Source organism: Lepisosteus platostomus, chromosome 7 (genome assembly GCF_059453375.1).
Source record: "Lepisosteus platostomus isolate fLepPlt1 chromosome 7, fLepPlt1.hap1, whole genome shotgun sequence".
Classification (NCBI taxonomy): Eukaryota; Metazoa; Chordata; class Actinopteri; order Semionotiformes; family Lepisosteidae; genus Lepisosteus; species Lepisosteus platostomus.
The window spans coordinates 1,844,933-1,866,849 of record NC_142617.1 but is presented as its reverse complement, the minus strand read 5'-3'; the positions used below and the strand labels follow the sequence as shown (position 1 = coordinate 1,866,849).

The 21,917-nt window shown below is 41.2% G+C and overlaps 1 protein-coding gene and 1 long non-coding RNA gene across 2 annotated transcripts; both read right to left on the bottom strand.

The window, feature by feature from the left end:
• Window positions 1–136: 136 nt before the first annotated feature.
• LOC148657765 (uncharacterized protein C11orf87 homolog) lies at window positions 137–8,171 on the bottom strand. The gene is made up of 2 exons (XM_088638251.1): window positions 7,860–8,171; window positions 137–172 (listed from the first exon to the last, which is right to left on the bottom strand). Exons 1-2 carry the CDS (start codon window positions 8,169–8,171, stop codon window positions 137–139), a joined length of 348 nt encoding a protein of 115 aa, XP_088494377.1.
• Window positions 8,169–13,143, bottom strand: LOC148657764 (uncharacterized). Its single transcript, XR_015939979.1, has 3 exons — window positions 12,404–13,143; window positions 9,110–9,170; window positions 8,169–8,329 (listed from the first exon to the last, which is right to left on the bottom strand). It is a non-coding gene; the product is annotated as an uncharacterized LOC148657764 (long non-coding RNA).
• Window positions 13,144–21,917: the final 8,774 nt, after the last annotated feature.

Below are 21,917 nucleotides of genomic sequence, written 5' to 3'. Positions count from 1 at the left end.
ACCCCTCACTCCGGGCTGGGGGACGCACAAGCTAGGCGTCTGATTTGTTGCCCCAGTGTCAACGTCATCTCGTGAAATCCAAGAGCTCTGGCTTCAGAAAGCAAGCGTCTGCCTCCGAGGCACTGAAAGGTCGGGATCAGGAGAAATAAAACGTGTTGGGAATGATCTGCACCTGTGGGGCGCGTGTGATTGACAATCTTATCAAAAGTCTCACTTCCACACCCTGCTCTTAACTCAGCGTTTGAAAGCTTAGCCTAAAAGGCTTTATTGTGCTGTTGCTGCTTTAGTTACTGACTCTTAAAAATGCCAACCCAGGAGAACTTGCCAGGTTCTAATCCGTCCTCTTTTGCACAAAGCATTCTCGAATCCTGCAATAATATTCTGAAGCGTGCATGCTTTGTGTCTCCCCTTGGCAAGAAGTATCCTGCTTAGGAATTGCTAGCTCTTAGCTGTTTCATAAAGGGGCAGGTGTAGTGCAATATAACACATTGCACTAGATCTGGTTAACCGTTGCCCCGGAGAAAGCAAAGCACATTCCTAAGAGTAATTTCTGGGAAAACACATGAGCTGGAGACTGAGTGAATGTGCTGAAATGGGGATCCACACGAAGTGCTCCAAGCTAGGATTTGGACAGTACGCTTGATGGATGGGATAGATAATAAATTTGCATTGCCTGGACTGGAGGTGCCATCGTCAGATGATGAAAAAAGTGGGAGAAAATGCAGAAGCCTGCACCGGACACCAGCTTTAGGGCACCAGCGGGACGCAATCGTGCTTTAACAAGCATGCACCCTGCACTGGGTCCCACTCTCTCATCTTCCTCACTCCCCTTCTGGCATACAAACACAGATTACACCAAGGCTGCATCTTCCATTTGCATCCATGAGCGCATTTATCAGTGCATTATAATCTTTTCAATTTTAAGCAGGCAGAGCCGTGTTACTGGTTACTACAGGGTAGGATTTAAAAGATGTGATAAAGAGCGTCTGCGAGGGATATGGGCTCTCTGAGACAATCAGAGACACACTTTCTTGGGATGATGCCAAGGCTGTTCTGGGGTTTGAAGATGCTATGGATTAACACAGCCTGCTGCCTGGCCACCTGAACTAGACTGGCACTGTTTGTACAGGACAGGTCCTCTCTCAGTGCAATACAGTATTGAATACAGAAGTTGCACAGATATGGAAAATAAATGAACAAGAAATGTCCTATTAAAACACAGGCACATGCCTTCTATAATATATTCAATATATTCAAACTAGTTTTGCTTAACCATCATGCTGACATCACATTGCTTCTTATTTGCTGCCACAGAAATACCTACTGAGTGCAAAAATGTAATATTTTGCAAAGAGCTAATGTGTTTTTCTGATGAAAAAGCAAGTTACAATGCGTTTTAAGAAGGTAAAAAAAATCAATTTTCCATGTCTCAGTGCAGAAGCTAATATATGAGGATGTTTCAAAATGCATACTGGCATGGTTACAGAATCACTTAGTGTGCAAAAAAATGGCAAGCTCTCATAGTCTTAATTACTTTGTTCCTATCGTAGAAATCTTCTTTTGTCCTCAGAATACAAAGGTTCAAGCTTTGCAGCCTTACAATACAAAAAATGAAACAGTTCATGAAAAATACATACACATGGAGCAGAAATCCACTGAAAATGAGGAAATGTGCATTAAAAGGAGTGCTGCCACAGATGTTGCAAAGGTGCACATTTTCTTCATTAGTAAGTATTGTCCACCCAGGCGAGTTGCAGATCCAAACACACCTGAGGACAGAAACAGGCTGAATAATGGAGCCTGGAGTAAAGTGAAGGCCCTTACATAGGTGATAACTTCACATCTCAAGCAAGCCTCCGTGAACATCTCCGATGTTCATTTTCTTTCAAAATCTTCACAGTTTCCACAGAGGCTGTTATTGATCGCAGTAACAGTTATCTGCAAAGATGCATTTTGAAAGACTTTACTTTTCCCACTTTTATCAATAATAAATAGGTGGAAGACCGGGAGGCGGAGGAGAAACGAAGGAGCCAGCGGTGAAGGTTTATAATTGTCTCATTGTATTCCCTGCATTGAGAGAACTGGACTGGCTTTGGCCTTATGATCTGCACGCAGGGCCCTGCTGCCTTGAAGGCCTCCAGAAAGGACTGATCCCTTAACTTCCGACAGCTGAAAAGGAGCCGGTCAGAGACAGTCCCTGCTGCACACAGCTCTTTCACTCTCCCTGCGGATGAAGAAGTAATTATATGACAGTGTTGTGTCCAGGATTTAGTTATAGATTATGGTTGACGCTTTTGTAAACAGTGCCCAGAGGCTTTTTGGTCAAGAAAGGTGAAAAAGGAGGAGATCCTGCACACTGAAAAAGGCAAAGCTCCCATTTATTGTAGGAGGAAAAATGACCTTCATCAGGTCATTAAATTCACAAACTGCTAAATTAATTAGCCACTGAAAATGTGTACTTACATTATGTTGTTTAGCAACACTGGTTCTAATTAGTCAATTAGCAACACAAAGATCCATCAGCATCTGAGAATAAATAATAGATATACAGCGTAAAGAAACATTAGTTGTTTTTTTCTTGATGTTAAAAAAAACTATAAACCTAAGCTTTTGTATAATATGTGTTCCTTGTAATACTGTGAGGAGTCTGAGGAACCCTGAAGCGATGAAGTCTGATTATGAATAGGGTTTTTATTGCCATCATGGAGCTTGACCTGATCCAGAAGGAAAAGCTGACAGCTGGAGGGTGCTTGTAAGGCAATGTAAGGCAATCAGAGGTGCAGGTGAGAACCCCATGAAGCTCAAGACAGAAGACGCTATCTCCTCTCTTGGGGTGAAACAGAAGACTTTAGGCTATTGGAATGAACAAATCACCAGACACTGAACTGGGCCTCGGGAAGCTGCAAGGTACCAGTTCCACTACAAATACAGCAGAGGCTGACCTGACATGTTCACAGTCAGGGCCGTGTGTCTTTAACACCTCTCCTCCTGTTGTGGCTGGCTGTGGAACTTGATTAGGCTTTCAGTAGTGGTTTTGGAACTGACTTTCAGATGTTTCTAAATCATAGCTGTTACATTTTCTGTTAGTTAGAGCCATCCGCCTATTAAACATAAAATATTGCCGTTATGAACAATAAAAGGTCATTTGACTGATCTTGCCTTTTGGGAGTTAGGAGCTAATTGATCCCAGGATCTGATCCCGCTGTTTCTTGAAAGAAAGAGTCAGGATATCGGCTTCAACAGCATGGCTACCTAGCTTGATCCACTCTCCCACAATCCCTTTCATGAAGAAGAGCCTCGTGCTGTCATTGCAATGAGCAGAAGGAGTTCGGCGTCTGAGAGAATCACAGTGGTCCAGAACTGTGTGGTGCTCTATCCAGAATGTCTCATTTTATTTTTTTATTTTTTATTTCTGTAAATATCCCTGAGCCTCCTTTTGAAGCCCCATTGTTTTGTTTTTTTTCTTCCCTGCTGTCGATTTAATCAAAAGGATGGGAAAACAAGTACAGGTGAGTTATAACATTGTGTTGTAAATGATGGAATACGCAATGACTTACTTTTCGGAGACAAAAAGCACATGCCGGGATGCTGGCACCACTCCTGGAGTTTTGCTTTGGGATCCCAGAATTTGAATTTATCTTGTGCCGCACGTCGTACAGCACTGCCCCTGAGCTGTGTTTGGGGAAAGCTCAAGTCACACTCGATTTTCATTGCAGCTCTGGTGAAAGTGCAATGAAAAATGTCATCTTACACTCCTACCAAATACGTAGATAAATAAAACATCTTCTTCAGCTCCGGAAAACATTGACCACATTGAATTTGTTTTAATTATTTTTCCGTCCTGGATTTTATTTTCAAATTTCAAATGCATTTCCTCTAGTCATGTTCTGTAGTGTTTAATATGGCTCCTTAGGAAATGTTCCGATCTCTGCTGCAGTTAGTTAAAATGCTTTTAAATTTTATGTACTGTCACTCTGAGTCAGTGCTATATACAGTTACACCACTCCTATTGGTCGCTTGGTTTAAAATATGGCACATGGTAAAATCTAAGCCTTTTAGTACACATGGAAGGCTGTAAGTCTTCCCCCTTAATATGAGTTATGAATGACTACTTAATCTTTATTCTGCAGTTTTTGGAGACAATATTCATGTAAATATAAAAAGCCAAACTAAACAATTCCCAATTACCTGCCTCAGTCAATAAAAAATACTTCAATAAAGTGTGTTGCTGTTGCCATATCTTTCATTATGGGCTTCAGTCATTTTGAAAAGTGTCATGTGGTGACAGCTGAGCCCTCTGACACATTTTGCTGTGATACTCCCACTGCCTGCCATACTGAAGATGAAATATTAACATCACTTGCATACAGTCCATTGCTTCTGTCACAGAGGAAGGACTGTCTCAAGTGAAGTCCATTCATGAGATTCCTGTCCAGTGTTGGATAATACAGAATAGTTCCAATATATAATTAATTCTACACATGTTCCCCATACAGCCCTTAAAACCTAACTGATTTGTGGCAAAATCCAGGCTTAAATTAATATCCACAGTCAGAGTTAGGGTTTCTGTAAAGCATTATAATTGGTGTTCTTTCTATGAAAACAAATTTAAAATAAAAACAATCAAGAACAGACTCTAGGGGTAATTGAATCAAATGTGAATGTTTCACGCAGGCACATTCTGTGTGCAAATATTACAACCAGATGCACTACAATTCATCACAACTTACAATGGGAATCCACTTCGAGATCTTAAGTGTTCAGAGAATAATTTAATTTGTTCCCTGCAGAAGTTTACGGTCATATTCACTGAAAACCGGAGGACAATCTGGTTTGTGTACATTTCTGAAAAAGTGTGCTTTCAGGTTGATACATAAAAAACACAGAAGAGCAGCACTGGGAGTCACCTGAAGAGATGTAAATTTTGAACTTATGAAAACAATTTTTATCCTTTCTTGAACCAGGAAAGTCAACTGAGAACAGGTGCTTGTTTATAACAACAACACGGAGGGTTCCTGTTTACACAGCATGGAATTAACTAGACCAATCTGAACAAAGTTTTGTTGAAGCATTAAACAGCTGTGCCTCCTGTGAGCTTAAACCTGGGACCCTCTATTCTAGAGTCTGAACTCAACTCCACATTACTGCCACTCTCTCAAGCAGCTGCAGCCTGGCGTGTTGTTGTAACCCTCAATCTGAAACTAGAACCCATACCCAACACTTCACCTTTGTGAGTTAATTGAGATTTCTGATGAATGTGAAATTCAAAAAGCACTGCTACAGTTACATTGTTTAAAACACTGACATTTTTTATGATGGAATACACCCCCTGCTAAAGTAGTAGAGGTCTTCATCTTGAATACTATTTTGGGTTTTAGTATTAAGCTGCACCAATGACTTGTCTGTAAATAAAAATCCTAATTATCCCCATCTATGAACTGGCTTCATCACTCTGCTCTCCTCCCCAATGATAGCTGGTGTGTGGGGAGCGTTCTGGCGCACTATGGCTGCTGTCGCATCATCCAGGTTGATGTGCACACTGGTGGTGGAGGAGGGGATCCCCATTACCTGTAAAGCGCTTTGAGTGGAGTGTCCAGAAAAGCGCTATATAAGTGTAAGCAATTATTATTATTATTATTGCTTATTGCATATGGATGGAAACGTAGACTCTTTATCTTGTGCTCTTTCCTGAATAGGAATGTGAAGGATATTTTAATAATTTTGCACAGACTATTAAAACTGTTGTCAGACAGAATAACTTTGACAAACACATGGACAAAAAGTCAGCACGATAGAAAGAAGATGACCTGTAACATTATCCTTTCAAACGAAAAAAATGAGATTTATAAACTAATATTTAGTCATTCTTTTACCCTGAAGATGACTCGTACTACAACAATAGTAGGGATTGGTGTGTATTATGCTTCTGTCCGTAAGCCTGTCGTTGATTGAAAAACAGTATCCCGGAAATAAATACAAAGGTCACGAAATAACCTTCAGTCTAGCCTCTGCGTTGTTATTTGCCGTGCATCTCTTCAAACGACACGAAGCAGAATTCTCTGGATGAACGTACATTGTTAGCCGTACCCAGTCACTCTCAAGGATTCTTAAGGACGTATGAAAGAATCAGTACAAGAAACAATACGATAATGCAGTCCAGTCACAAACTCTTACTGAGATACATTAGCGTTAAAAAAAGTTTGGGTATGTCCACATATGAAGCACTGTGCACCTTTTCATGAAATGAAAATAAAACTATATTCATGTAGGTGCCTCAAGATAATATAGTCAAAATTTAGAAGTTCTTTGCAGTTCGTTTCTTTAAAAAAAAGACATAAGACATTCTAATAACAGTCCTCCGGTTTTCTTTCATGTACAGTAACTTAGCTCGACTGACCATATATAATGAACTGTGTATGTCTGTGTGTAATTCCATGCTTAGGAATAACGGTAGTTTTGTAGGTGGATGGCCTGTAATGTTTGAATTTAATTTGAACAAAGAACTTGATGAAATCCAAGTGAGAGGTGAGACTTTTCAAATGATGCTTTTGTTTATTGTACATCAGATGTAACACTATAAATAGCATTTTAATATACAAAACGAATACCTTTGTGTGTATAGTCCGATGCAAGAAATATAACGTAAGTCAGAATTATTGCACATCTTCGTAAAAAATTGAAGCGTAAGAACACGTACGTACACGTTTGTCATACAGCACCGCGGCCGTAAACTCAAATAAGCTGACTGTGTTGGCACTAGCAACAGCAATTGCACGTTAAGCTGTCTGGTAAATATTACAGCTGAGAATTAATGCTCCTTTTCCTTTTTCACACTCTCAAGACTCGTCCTAGTCTAACCAGGGCTGTGCCCCTGGACACGATTCGCACATCGCGCAATCTTTCTCCTGTTGTCTGCATCTTGGGAGGTTAACACACTCCTAAGCGCTTCGCACTCGGTTCCAAAACGAAAATAGAAAAAAGACCAAAATCCATATTATAGAATTTTAGGTGTCCTTTTCCCCAGATAAATACCTACATATATGTATATATGTATTGTGTACATGTTTCAATACACAAAAAAATAAAATACAAGAACTGCAAGATGCAATTCGACTGCGTTTCCTGGCTTTTCTGTTAATACGACTCCAGTCGCCCGCGTCGCTATTTCAGCACCGCAGCGAGAGGACAGCGCTCGAATTTCGGAAGAGCTACCGCACAACTAAGGTGCTCAACGTGCACTGCTTTGCCTTGTCTTTTCACACGTCGGGAGCTGAACCCTCACCGTCTCTCACACACACATACCACCGTAAAAAATGAAAGCCCATTGTCAGTGTGAGCCTGACAGTGGTTAGTTCGTCGCTGTTCTCTGTGAAGTGGATTCGTGTAGCCAAGTCTTTGACCCGTACGGCGTCGCTTCTGCAGGTATGCTGCATTATGTACAAAGACAGTAGGTGAGACCCAGATCCAGGGGCTTGTGGAATTGCAAATTCGTACTGCACAGTACACAACAGTGCCCTTCAAGGCCAGGGATATAAATTTTGTGCCACACTGCTTCTTGCGAGTAATCCTTGAAGCTGTACAGATTATAGTGACCTAACATGCGCTTAAGCAACGGTTTCTATATTTTCCTTATGTACTAAATTATACTATAAATATGTACAATGTTCTTCCTTTGCTATTTTGTATCAAGACAAAACTACAGTTTCCAGTAACTGGTCATCCCCCTGTTCGGGAAGTCTGGTGTCTGCTCTAGATCTGTTCTCTGCGATGGGAGGGACGCTTCGAGGTATCGCATTTCTTTCACATCTCTGGACTCCACCGGATGACCGAGGCGTCTGGTCTCTGTGTCCGGATCTCACCATGACACACTGCCTGTCCGTCTGCCCGCCTTTGGCCGTGTGGGGACTGCAGTTGTCTCGCTCGTACTCCTCCTGTGCCTTCTGTATTTTCCTCTTTTTCATCTTGCTCTTGTGAGCGTGAGACGTGGCGAGAGAAACGAAGATGATGCCGACAATCACCGCGACCAGCACGACCAGCACCGCGGTGGAGGAGAAAGTCTGGAATAAGCGACCCACTTGCACGATGCACGTGTCGTTGTTCTGGTTGAGAGTCCCGTTGACGGAGCAGGGCGGGATTGGAAGCGCCAGCTCCGGGGATATCCTGGCACTCATCTAGCAGGTTTCGCAGGTAGGAGTCTGTACACTCGGATTTCTATTGAAAAAAGCTCCGTCGATACAGAACTCCTCTCCACCGTAACTCTCCCGAGCGGCTGTTGTTATGATTATAATTCCGTCGGAGTGAAACGCCTTGGTCTTCCCATAAGAATGACCTAGAAGTTGACCCAATACAGAAGAGTTAATTATTATTATTATTATTATTATTATTATTATTATTATTATTATTATTATTATTATTATTATGACCTCTGCAGATTTCCCACAATTAACAGTACGGTAAAAATAAAATCCCACTCCTCCAATTGAAGACGGCCTGAATTTATTGTGTCATATAGCCAGCTGCAAAGTCAATGATAAAGGGCGCAGCGATGTAGCTCTTGAACGTGCCTTACTCGTTCTTTATCGGATCTGGGTATTATTAACATTTCAAGTGTGTAAACCTTATTAGAGGCGCTGTCATTTTCATACGCCGTTTATCACAGCATCTTTTGTGGGAAGAAAAATACTATTTTCCCTCGCGAAATTCAAGCATTTAAAAATTCGTATTAAACTAGAAGTTGTGGAATTAGAGAGAAGGGGGATACTCTTCTCTTATGTGGAGATATACCCACTATGGGGATATACCAACATAACTGAAGAGACGCAAGATAGAAAGAGTAACGCAAATACTGTAGTTTCCGCGAAAGCAGATGTTGATTAACTTATATCATTGGCCCCGAAAGGGATTTACAGTAAACGCAACTCTTAACATAAAAAGAACCCATACTCCTTCAAGACCTAATTCACTGGTGATTTTCACATAAAGAAATGCATTTGACAAAATCCCAAACGTTACACTAGCAAATAAATTAGTAATAGAAATTCGCGGGTCTATCCAGGCGCCCAAGCGTGGGCGCCAATCCCAGCGCCATTGGGAGATCTGTCCTTCTTACCTGGGGAATCTTTGAGGCTCCTGCTGCTCCGGTGGCCGAGACCGGCTGAAGTGCCACAATTCTGAGGAAAAAAACGCAATTTGGGAAGAGCACAGCACTCGGCCAATCGGCACAGGTTGCAATGACGTATCCCGTTAGATTATTCAAAAGCATCACCGTCTCCAGCGCCTCCATTCATATAAATTTTCAAGCGACAGTCCTGGTTTTGTCATTCGAATACCCACCGCAAAGCAGTTCAGGAGAACTGATATTCAGTGTTTTTTTTTTTGTGTGTGTGCGCGCTGTATTTTTTAACAATACGTAGAGCTTAACTTAATTTCGGCTTCCAGCATTTATGTTTAGCCCAGCATTTCTCGCAACCAAATGTGAACTAAAAATAGACTATATCGGACTGCTCCCGAAAAAAATCCCGAATCAAAAGGCACTGCTTAATAATAGAAGTGTTGTAGTTTAAAAACGGATCTCACTTGAAACGTATTTTTTCTTATGAATCAGAAATTCGTCACGAGCAAGCAACAAATCATTAGAGTGACTGTGTTTTTTTTCAGTACTATGAAAAATTGCTAGGGAATTCAATCAATACTTCGAAGTAAATGAGGCATTGCTTTTAAAGGGATAGACTCTAGCACCACTTTTAATTTCAGAAGCCGTTAGTGACGTAGTCGTACCGTACTTGTCTCCTGTAAAGCACCCTGAACTCAAAGCATTAAGCTCTTAATTGTATTCTCACATTAGCATTCCACCTGATGAGTGACTTTGCAGTATTAACCACCGCCTACAACCCATTTAACTTAAAGTTTCAAGAGTGAGCCAGTTTATTAACTGCAACAATAATCTCTGGGAGTCTAACCTCATGAAATCTCCCCTCCCTCCACTGAAAACGTTTGGAAGAGTTGGTACTGAGATGAATGACGATTAAAAACACTGATCTAAGGACCTCCTGGTCCTCTCTTTTCGCCGCCTCTTTCAGGTCAACGTGAACGGAACAAAATCTTTAAGGAGAAATATCAGTCAGCAAGGAAAGATCAATACCAAAGAATCCACGTCAGGAATACAGAACAGCAATTGATCACGTCTGACTTGTGCGGCCTTGCCTGTGTTGTTGATCAATAAGTGAAAGGGCTCTCCGTGGATATGGCACGTCAAGGAAATTGTGATTATTGTGATCATTTTTCCAGGGATGTCCAGCCTTGACCTTTCCAGCATTCGCTGGATTGGAACTGCTCGCTGTCGTGTTTTCTCTTTGCTTTCCGGTATGGTTTGAAGTTTGTAGGTTGTAGAGCTGTAACACGGGGGCGACCGCCAAGGGGAGCTGTCCAGTGCTGAAACAAACCAGCGTCTGGGCTCCGCGCTGGCTTCAGATTCTCACTCGGAGGATGTTTCGTACTACGACGCAGCCAAAATAAAATATGTTTCTGTCAAGAATATAGTCTAAACCTTTTACGGGACTCTTCTCTTTAAAGATAAAATTAGTTATAATTTATGACTAAGAAATTATAAGAAAAGTCTTGGGAGTTTTTTAGTCTTTTACTACTTGTAGCCATGTTGTCATATTACATACAGTACGTACATATTGTCATGTTCTGTACCAATCGATTGAGTCTGATCGATTCGTTTCGCATTTATTAGACATTTAATGATTTCTTGGAGGTGATTTTGTGCTAAGGGTTTAAATTTTCTCGGCTTATAATTTTCTAATTGAAACAAAGCAGCTATTTTTATTTAATAAGACAGTTTATCCAGGTATTGGAAACGATCATTCAACACACCGACAAACGCTTCCTGCTGCAAACGAGAATCTGTTCTGCTTTAATCATTATTTGCTAGACCCTATTTTAGGCACGAGGGAATGGGCGCTTAGTGTTTAAATTTGTCCAAAGATGTTTTGTTTTAACACGTGAAAAGAGATCATTCTAGATCAAACGGATAGTGACTGATACGTTTGTAAGATACATCTGTTTTTACCTGTATTTTCAGTATGCCCTTAAAGTAATGTACCTGCTGATGAACAATTCAATCTTTTCTGAAGTACTAGAAGAACTAAAGAAATCTATCTTTTCCAATCTTATTCTGAAGTACTTTATACTTCAATCTGTGAACTACCTTTCGATCGAATTGTACTTTTATAATTTCATTTGTGATTCCAGCAAAATGTATTGACAACAGACAATGTTGATTTTATTCATGTTGTTCTTTAAAGACTAGCAGCATTCCACAACTCTGAAAACCATCTTACAAAACACCATTAACATTGAAACATGGTCTATAATTTGTACTGGCTCTATCCCTCCATCATTGTCAACAGCAGTGGTGTTTTGTAGACATTAGTCTGGTAAGAGCTGAGCTGGGAATACAGTAACACCACACTGCATGGTACTACAGGCCTGACACCATTAATTACCAGATCAAGCAGTTCTTTGACAAACAGCATAATGTCAATGTGGAGATGAAGACTGGAAATTAAGGGTGACAATAAATCTAATTTCAAGCATTGCCTTCACGCTTGTAAAATATAGGTAACAGTATGCAATCTCTCTTGACTTTATTAGATGAAAAACAACATCCAGTCTCTGGTGCTTCACTTCTGCTTTTAACCAGGTTACTAAATTGTTGCATTTATCAGAGTTTAAAGCCCAGTTTTCAGCTGAAAACAAGGGAGGATACTATAAATTCTGCTCATGGCAGCAATGCTTTCAGGAGAATTAACCTGAAGTGCTGGCACTTCATTGAGGTGCAGGTTTATGGACTTGTTAGTTGCGTCTACTGGCTTTGTCATGTGTCATCAAAGCTAGAAGCCTTTGTGAGAGTAACTGTCAGATACAAATGACTTTGAAAGGTGGCCTGATGAGGATGCAAGTGCTCAGAGCCTAATTAATAAAGATGAATGTTCCCTTTTGCAGTCTCTCCTGCATGGGAATGAGTCTGATTGACTGACAGTGAGTAAGGCTGTGGACACCTGGGAAGAGACAATTACTTCAGCTGTACAGCTGGGTCATTTTATATATTTGAACAAACTTCCCTCTGAAACACAAAGGAAGAGAGAACTTCTACAGTGTGTCTATTTCGATCAGAAGTCACTGACCTTCTCCTTGGATTGCAGAAGTTTACCAAACGCAACAGGACTTACAAGAGAGCTCATACAGTACATCCTTACAAATACATTCAGTTATCTTATGAAGCCTCCAGACACAACCCAAAGTGAGGCATTTAGTATCAGTAATTATATAGATTTATATAACATTTTCAAAGAATCCAAAAGCACTTTTCATTTGGAAGGGCGCCGATTTCACCCACCTCTGAAGTGCAGCACACAGATGGTCTAACCTCCTGGTCTACCGTTGCCACAAGCAGCAGCGAGCTGGATCTCAAGGCCAGGCCAGCCTTCCGTAGCCTCTGAGTTCAGATGACTCCAGCCTATGTGAGAGGCCATGGACTCCCTCACCTTCTTCAGGGAACAAAAAGTGACAACTCACCTCAGTAGGATACTGCATACCTGACTCCAAAGGCTGACTAAGCCTGTCACTACTTCCTGTCTGTACTCCTTCACCCTGGAAGACATCCTAGCACTTAATGAGTCCTGCACTAATGCTTTTCTGTGGTTTTAGTGTTGTTTTATGCTGCTGTCATCTGCATACACTGCATCTTGACTGGATGCCACTTTGGATAAAAGCATCATCGTGAGAAAATGCCCATGACACAATATGACTGCTCTCCTATTGCGCAGTTCTTTGTCTACAACAAGTCTCCCGTTAATCACATGTTCTAATTAACAATTTGAGAAAATCAGATCAAAGATGAAGAAGCAGCAGAAGAACCTTGAAGACTTTTAACATGTGGAATAGGCTAATAAATAACAGTGGGTGATACAGATGTCTTACTGAGTCCAATTCCTTGCCAGATTGCAGACTAACAGCTGGTAGTACTTATGATTAAAGAAGTGGATAATTAGACTGAAGAGTGCCATTTTCACACAAAAACAATAAGAGTGCTCATTGGCTTAGATAATATATGTAGAGCCCCCTTTACAAAGTACCACTGCCAATGAACCTCAAAAGAAATACTTCAATCAAAGAATGCTTTGTTCAGACACATTGTGGCTGGTCCTATTCAAATAGCTGGACAGCAGGTTGACTATGTGACAGAGATTGTTCAGTGACATGAATAATATCATCTTAGCTGTGCCAGCAGAAAATACTAGGTTTACTTATTTATTACTTTTCAAGTAGATTGACAGCTTTCCCTCTATGCTATTTACAATTTGACTGTGAGAGGTTCCATATACGTCCATGTCCAAATGCCAGGTGATCTATCTATTAGTAATAGATAAGTCATGGAGTCTCCATTACAGAGTCTAGTTATCGAAGCAAACACCAATCAAGAGAACTAGTTCAGCTGGTTCTGCTCACAGTAGCATGAGAAAGCCAAGTATTCATTAACTTTGTTACCATAATAGATGCAAATGCTATGAAGCAATTTAAGAGCCAATGTGCTTCTTAAAGGTACAGACACCTTGAATAGGATGAGGGACTTGCTGAACCTGCTACAGGATGCACTTCGGGGAAGGCAGTTCAATCTTGGAGTGATTGCAGACAGCAAGTCTTTGCAGTTTTTGACAAAAATGAAACATACCACATATTGTTCTGGACAGCCTGTGCCACGCATCTTGACGTTGGCCACGTTAGGTTTCATTATGGAGAAAAGACTAAGAGTCTGCAATCACAGAAGAGCTCCTATCCTCACGGTGCTTCTCCAGGTTTGTGCCGTTCAGATTCCTACAAACCAACAGCTCAAGAACTGGCTGTGTCTTCCTACAACCCACAAGACTATTGTCAGCTATTGTCACAAACACTGTTTCAGAGCTGAGACCAGGAAGCCTGCAGCCTGCTTGACAATGTGCAATAAAAGAAGATTCCATGGTGTCAGAGCCGCTGATCGACAATGACCCTGGATCAACTTCTCCAATGCTGCAATATCACTTAATACCTTAGAGCAGGCGTTGGGTTTTGTTCCAGCCAGTTGTCAGTTACTCCACTGAATATGTAATCGACGTAATAACAGGGTTAATTTGAATAGTGTGACTGTTTTCAGATTTTAAACACACTGGAGGAAGCCTTTTAACTATTGCATTTCCTAATTAAATTCAAATCCCAAATCAGTCGAAACTTATTAATGCAATTAAGGCTTCAATTAAGTAATTAAGCTCAGCTGGAATTTAAAAAAAGAAACAGCAGGCATACGGGCTTGCAAGACCAGGACTGGAAACCCCTGCTTTAGGACATTTCCGTGCTCTGAATTTTGGGCACGAATAAAAAAAAATGACTTAGGTAACACATATATCAAACATATTTAATAAGGCATGTTGAAAGTGGAGGAAAGAAATATAAAATACTTAACAAGAAGCCCCAGATTCATTACACTCTGTTATACAAGGCAAGATTCCTTAACATTTCAATATCCTGCTCTCCCACGAGACAATGATTGGAACAGCAATAAAAGATATCTTAGAGCAAAAATGGTTTAATCGTATTTAATTCCTAAATTATGTCTGCTCCCTGGCACATAACTGACAAATGTGTTTTTGAGCAGGGGCAGCCTTAGCAAACCTAAGGTGCAGAAAGATTTCAATTTAATTCGGCAGAAAATGAGGTTCATTTTGGGAAATTGGCCTTGTAATTTATCAAACCTCTTTACTTCTAAGAAACCATTCACTTAATGAAGAATTATATTTTTTTAACTTATTAGCAGAACAGTGAGAGCCAGTTCAGTCAAATGTTATAGCAGATTTTTCATTTCTGTGTTTATCAAAGCACCTCATCCACATCCTTATTATATTTCCCATAATGGCAGACAGTAAAACAGTGATTTCATTTCGCCCCGTTAATAGCTTTTCTGGAAAAAGAGATTCAAATAAGTTTGGGGATGAAAAATGTATACTAAAAATTGCCGTTTGGGTGAATGGCAGAAATAAGGGTCAAACCTATTTTCTTACCACAGGTTCTTTTGTGAAGAAGAAAGGTATACTACAGTAAAATGTATCAAATAAATATGCAGTCTTCTTTCTGCCAGACTTTATTTGAAATTATGATTCTGCGTGTAGGATATGTCTAGAACACACAATTTCACAACTGGGGAGCTTTGTCCCTGGTTAGTTTTCTAATAATGACACCGGGAGTGGAGGGGGTGGAAGGCGGAGGGGAGACAGTGATGATGAAAATTAAGTTGTTTGCAAGCAAAATTGTATGCCAAAGGACTGGAAATTAAAATCACATTGGAAGGCAGACAGGAAAAACATTCCACATCAACAACGTAGCTTTAGAAAATCATGGGCAGGAAGAAAGTTGCCTACTTTATTACATCTGGACTTCAAGAGCTCGCAGAAGTTAAGAGGTCTGTGCACTGCATGCAGCCCTTAGGTATTTATAGAGCAGTTAATTGCACAAATCAGACTTCAAAAATAGTTTCACGGCGGAAATTATATTGGAGAGGACTGATATGAAATTTCAGAATGCCTGCTGTCTGAAAGGAGCAGGTTTTCAGATGCAATACAATTCAATTTGAATAGCAATTAGAGAGTGAGGACCTTTAAGCACCAGTCAAGTTAAACTCCTTCTCAAGCTAGCTTGTCTGGTTATAAAAATAGAAAGAAATTTGAGTGTTTAATCTGTGTAGGACGTGAATGAAAACAGGGCTTGCTGTTTGTGGCCATACTGTCTTCAAACAGAATCTCAGCCAGCAGAAAGGGAATGTGCATTTTATCAAACCATGGCCTTCAAACAAAAGTGGGTCTCTAGACCATGGAGAATTTCAATTTTGCAAGTCAACATTAATTTTTCAAAAGCAGTTCATACAGTAAATGACAACCAGAGTCCCTCAAAGATGCTGGTAACATCTAAGAGATTTCATATTCAGAAACTCTGCATACCTATTGTATTAAGTGTGGGTTCTTAGTTTTTTTTTTGCAGAAATCAGCTCTTTTTTGGCATGTGTTATTACAACACCTCTCGTGATAAACCTGGGCAGATAAATTATTGACAGCCGTTACTTGCCTGCACTCGCATTGGATATTTGAATCCTTTGTTAAGACTGAGAGTGGCAAATCTTTTACTGTCCTAACATCCACTGGCACTACTGTGACTCACTGGATTGAGGCCTTCTTCAATTATTAAGGGAGACCAGGATGAGGCAAGATTGCACAGCCAATCTCAGATCATGACTGGCGGGTCAAAAGGTGAGAAACAACGTCAAGGTTTGTGACGGAACCAAGACCTGCGAGAAAATAAAAATGCTGTGAAGACAAGAGAAAGTGAAAGAGAGAAAAAGGGATTGAAAACCAATTAGCTAAGAAAGCGAGCTGTGGTTTTCCATACAAAGCGGATGATATAAATAAAAGCCACTAAACTGCTCTGACAGACAGTGAACAATCAAGTCACGTTTAAGGCTCCTGGGCAGAGGAAGAGTCCCTTGAGAAACTGTGAAACCTCTCTGGATATTCAGGGAGGGCTGCCCCTCTGAGAGATGAGTTTTAATCTCATGCCAGTCCAGGCCCATGTGCCAGCAGAAGCGTTTCAGCCTGGGAGGGTATTTCACCCTATACATCCACAGCCCAGAACTCCAGCAACAGCAGGTGTGATTGTCTTTAGATTAGACAGGCTGGAGATTGCGGTCTGATTGTTTTTCTTTCCCCATGTTCAGAGCAGACAAAATCCAATTTTTATGCGGGCCTACCTGGTTGCTAAGAAACCCTTCACAGATGAGTGCCAAAATCCCCTGGAGGAGGATTGGAAGAGCGGGGAGCAGAGAGGTCAGCGAACTCGCGAATCCGGGACTTTTGGGCGCTCGTCTCAGATCACGAAAGATGAAGCCCTTTTTTAATGAGCAGGCTGATCAGGATCTTTTTGAAAGGAGTCCTACTGAGATCAGAAGGGTTACAATTGAGAGTGGGTCATTTATGTGCCTACTATATGTAGAACATCCAGTCACTAGTAGCTAATTGATCCCACTCATTCTTTCAAAGAATTCCGGTTTTCTTTGTTCACAATATGGCTGAGCATCTTGTTTTTTTAATTTCACTAACCCCAACTGTGTGGAAAATATGCACTATACATTAGCATAATGTAGTCTTAAACTGAACTGTTAATCAAATTTGAGTCTGGTCTCTTGCTTGCTAATTCCTTGTTCTCTGCTTCCTTCTTGTCCTGTTACAACTGAAATATACAGTTCCACACTGCGGCCGCTCTCCTAGTGCAAGGACACACATTTCCTTCGCTGCAATTCGTGAGTCTGTTTCTTAAAAGGAACATTGTCAAAACTTCCTGATAAAATAAAGATATCATAGTCTGCATTTTGCTTGTATCTGTTACTGCTGTTGCTTTTTTAAGGAATTCTAACACTCCAGATCAAGGAAGATCTAACTTTTCTAAAGCAGTGCTGTTCCCCAGAATGCTATTGCTATACAACTGGTCATCTAGTTTAGATCTAATTATCACTTAAATAGCCCTACATGTAAAAGCAGACCTATTGTTCACTTTGGCTTTCTCTCTCTTTTCTCTGGATGGGCAGTACAATGACTATGCTGGAACATTGACATGTTTCACCTTAGCTCTAACGCTTGACTCAATTCAGACTGCATTTTATCAAGACAGTTTAATGCTGTTTTTTTATCTTTGTCATCCCATGATTCAGAAGTAAAAGGGCTCCATGCACTATGTGCCTTCTAATGGCTTTTGACCACAGCCTACAAATCCCTATCAACACAAGTCCCAAGAACAAGTCAGCTTCCTTAGATAGAAAAACACCATCCCTGGAACCTGAAGTGGATCAACTGCTTCTATTTTGTAGAACTTTAGAGGTCAAGGAAAGAAGTAAAGGATAAAGAAATAACATCCTCACTGTTACAGTTTATGTGTAATATATTAATTACAGCAAAGACTGTTTTAACGTTCAGAATCTACTAATTTCCCATTAACTTGTCCCCAATAGACTTGCCAATGACTCAGTTGTTGTTTAAATGATAAAGAAAAATTGAGTTAAAAGTGGTCCTCAAGGGGACTACGCGCCCAATGGAAATGGAAACATTGTGCAAATGTTTGCATAAAATTAATTTCTATTTGGCAAACTTAGCAATATGCTACTTGCAGATCAGGTGGGACAGTAGTGCTATCCCCTTCTAATGCTTTAAACCCACAATCAATAGCACAGACCACAGGAGAAAAAGTGATAGAAAGCCATCTATTTTAATTAACCAGTGCACCGGTGAGAAACCCTTGACTTTGATGTTTGATTTCTTTCAACTCGTTAATCCTTCAGGTCAGTGAAGGGGCCTGAGCTCACAAACAGGAGACCGGGGACAGAATGTTAATTTATTGGTAGAGTTAGTGATGTAAAATACAAAAGAAAATTAAAAAGAAACTAACTGGCTCTGAAGTGTGACTTTTCCCACACACAAGTGTGCGCCAACAAGGAAGAAGCTAAGAAATGGGAAAGGGGAGAGAAAATGAGAAACTGCGGTACGGGCAAAAAGATCAGACCTGTCCTTGTTATCTCGGTAAGTGCAATGAAGAAATTATGTGGTAAAAACAAGGTAAAGTAATTAAGTAGCAATAAAATAATGCAGGAGCATTTGTGCTTGTTGCCATTGATGATGATAACAACAACAATAATGATAATAATCATCATCATCATCATCATCTCAGGTTTTTCAGAACTGCAAACCACAAAATTACTACGAAGTTCATTTGAATCATTTCTTAGAAAGCTACAAAACAGTCATTGGTACAGTCCCACACTTTTCAGTCACTAAGTGGCCTCTTCATCAAAAGGTCTTCAATCAATGGACTTTTCAACACAGATGAACAGCTCAATAAACTGTAACTGTGGAAGAACAAACAAAGAAGGGTCAGATGCAGTAAGTGATGAAGTGGGATGGTCTTCATAATCTTGTGCTTGTGAAAAACAGCAATTTATGCAGTACAATGTGTACTGACTTGGCATAAGCACGCCACAGTTGTTGTCACAAAGGTAAAGGCTAAGAAGTCCATGTATATTGAACATCAAAAGAAATGCGTCACTTATAACTACAACAAATATACTAAACTGTAGTTGTTAGAATCCAAACAGGAAGGCACAGACTTGGGAAAGGGAGCTCAACAGAGCCACAGTGAGACAGTCCACTGTCTCACCACCAATTCCCAAAATTCAAACACAGATGCAGCTACTTAAGGACACCTTTTTGTGTGTCACATAAGGCCATCTATGAAAGAATGAAGGTTGTTTATCCAAACAGCTCTGTTTCTCTCAAACCGTTCCCCTTATCTCTAGAACCCAGTCGAACGCATCCTGTTCCCTGCCTCACTGTGCCACTGCCTTGCTCCCCTCTTTCCTCTGCTCGTCTTCTGCGCTCTGCTAGAGAAACTTCTCGTTATGGGTAGTGCGCTAAGCTTCTGTGAGTCCAGGGTCCGGTGCTCGGTCTGCGCAGCGTGATCCTTTCGTCATAATCTTCCTGATACAATACTTTTACAGACAAGACCTAGATAAATTTACTATCAGTCATCATCAACAGGGCTGGTCAGTGGGGGATCTGCTGCAAAAGCCCCAGGCTAGTAGTATGCATGGCCACTGCTGAAAGCCATACAAGCTGTACATCAGCAATGCTGGACTTGCGCCAGGCTGCGGATGCTGTCCTGTGGGATTCTGCTCTGTTCCTCAGAGCACCTGGATAAAGGCCAGCCGGTGCAGGTGTCTCAGAGTCCTGCTCGCCACACCTCACCTCAGCTCATCCAAGACATGTGGTGAGCAGGGCCTCCACTGTGTAAGTGTCACACCCTCACGCTGCAGCGAGTCGGTGTGGCAGGAGTGGCACGTGGATAGGAGACGTGCTGCTGTAACATTGCCGTGCCCAGCTGAGGCTGTAGAAAGAGAAGCAGATGAGGTCCTTGGACTTGATGAATGCAGTCAGGTGGCCATCAGTGACTCACACTCCTGCCCAGACCACCAAACCTGGAGCTCCCCCTCAATGGAGTATCCTTCTGCTCATCCCCTCCACCTCCTGATGGCCATCAGGGTGGTCGACACCACACTTTGACTCATCACTAAAGAGCACCTGGTTCAAGTGCCGACTTCAAGTCTGGCCTCCAACATAACCAATAGCATTAAGGCACTGTGCTGTTCATACATCGGGTCCTTACTTTCTCCTTTATGTGTTCTTCTGTCTTGACGTTCCCAAAGCTCATCATTCAACAGGTTAAACTGCCTCAACACCTGCATCCAATCGACTCTAACTCTGGTGAGGTGATTTAGCGCTTATGCAACAGTCAGACTCACTTGGGTGCATCACCTTCAATCAGGAATGATTAAAAAGCTTAAATTAAAGATATTGAGCAAGTTATAGTTATGAACAGCAGTCAACACTGCTGGAAATTGTATTAAGAATACAATACATTACATATTACAATAATAATGTAATACGAATTTGCCGGAATCTTTCAATTGAATAAACAAGTATTATTGTGAAATACTGTTATAGAAAATGCTTTCTTCGGGGCACTACTTCCTTAGGCCTCTTTGAATCACACTTACAAGATTGCCCGTCATCCTGGTAAAGAATGGAAGCTTTGCAGTAGGTAACCAGGAATAGTGCAGTCAGAAAGAGATAAATTCTAAAGCACTGCAGGAGGATACTCTTAGATTTCTTTCAAAGGAACAGGGAGCTGCATTTAAACCAAGCTACAGCCGTCATCAGTCACAAGAAGAAACATGCCACTGTCTTTTTAGTACATGCAGTATCAGAAAATACACAGCTCCTGGAAAATTTTGTGTTCGGAATTTCAAAGCTTTGCTTAAAAAAACATGAAAGTTCCACAGTATGTTAATATATGAACGCAGAGACAGGCGAACACACTTCCATGTGCTCGCGTGCGGGCAGGATATGACAGATGAACACCGTGAAACCGGAGTAAAAGATGTATGTGACACTCTCGTCAGACCACCTGCAGGTCTGCTTCCCAGAGCAGCTCAGCACCATGGTCACCCTTCCTTTCCAGACCCGCTCTTGAGAGCACCCTGTGAGAGGACCGGTCAGCGGGCTGCCCGCAAACCACCACACTGAAGGCTCCAACAGCAAGAGCTTCAACTGAAAAGAAACGCCTTCTTTGGAGGTTCTGCTACCCTGGGTCCACATGACTAAGAGTTTTACTGCCCCAAAAACTCTTACTTGGAATAAGGTAGCATAGAAAGTCAATACCTTCTGAGATTAAAATAAATAAAAGTTACATGGCAAGGGTGTAAAAAAAGGCTACAAAAGCAGTCTAATGTCTAAGGTTTCGTCACAAACCCCAAGTAATCGGTCCACAGGACAAATCCCAGCAGGGAGCTGCCTGCTCAGCAGGACTGCTCTGAAGAAGAACCGAGAGGATGAGGTGTCCAGTCACAGTGGAGCACAACCATCAGTGCACACTGCATTGGTCGAAGAAGTGAAACACATTTCATGCATTTGGAATAACAAATGTATCTTCTTTACGACTCTACAGGGTCAGGATGGACTCAGAAATTCCAATTCTGGAGCTACCCTCATCTCTTGGTTTGCGTAAATGCATTCACCGTTTTGAACTCTGCACAATAATTCTTCACCATTCATACAGGACCATGGGCAGTCATCTGCTTAATGTATTGGGTTGCAGGTACATAAATCACAACCGTCTGGACACACAAGGGAAAGGGCAGGCAGAGGATTAGAGGCAGCAGTATGCTAATCTGTCTTTAGGTTCTGTCCTTGATCAGCATCAAAACTAGCAAAAGACGAGAAGGTTATGTG

Excerpts from the sequence above, each read along its gene's own strand:
- LOC148657765 (XM_088638251.1), bottom strand. The coding sequence starts at position 8,171 with ATGAGTGCCAGGATATCCCCGGAGCTGGCGCTTCCAATCCCGCCCTGC. Across the intron at positions 173-7,859 it reads CGGACAGGCAGTGTGTCATG|GTGCAGATCATTCCCAACAC; the intron begins GTGAGATCCGGA and ends CGCGCCCCACAG.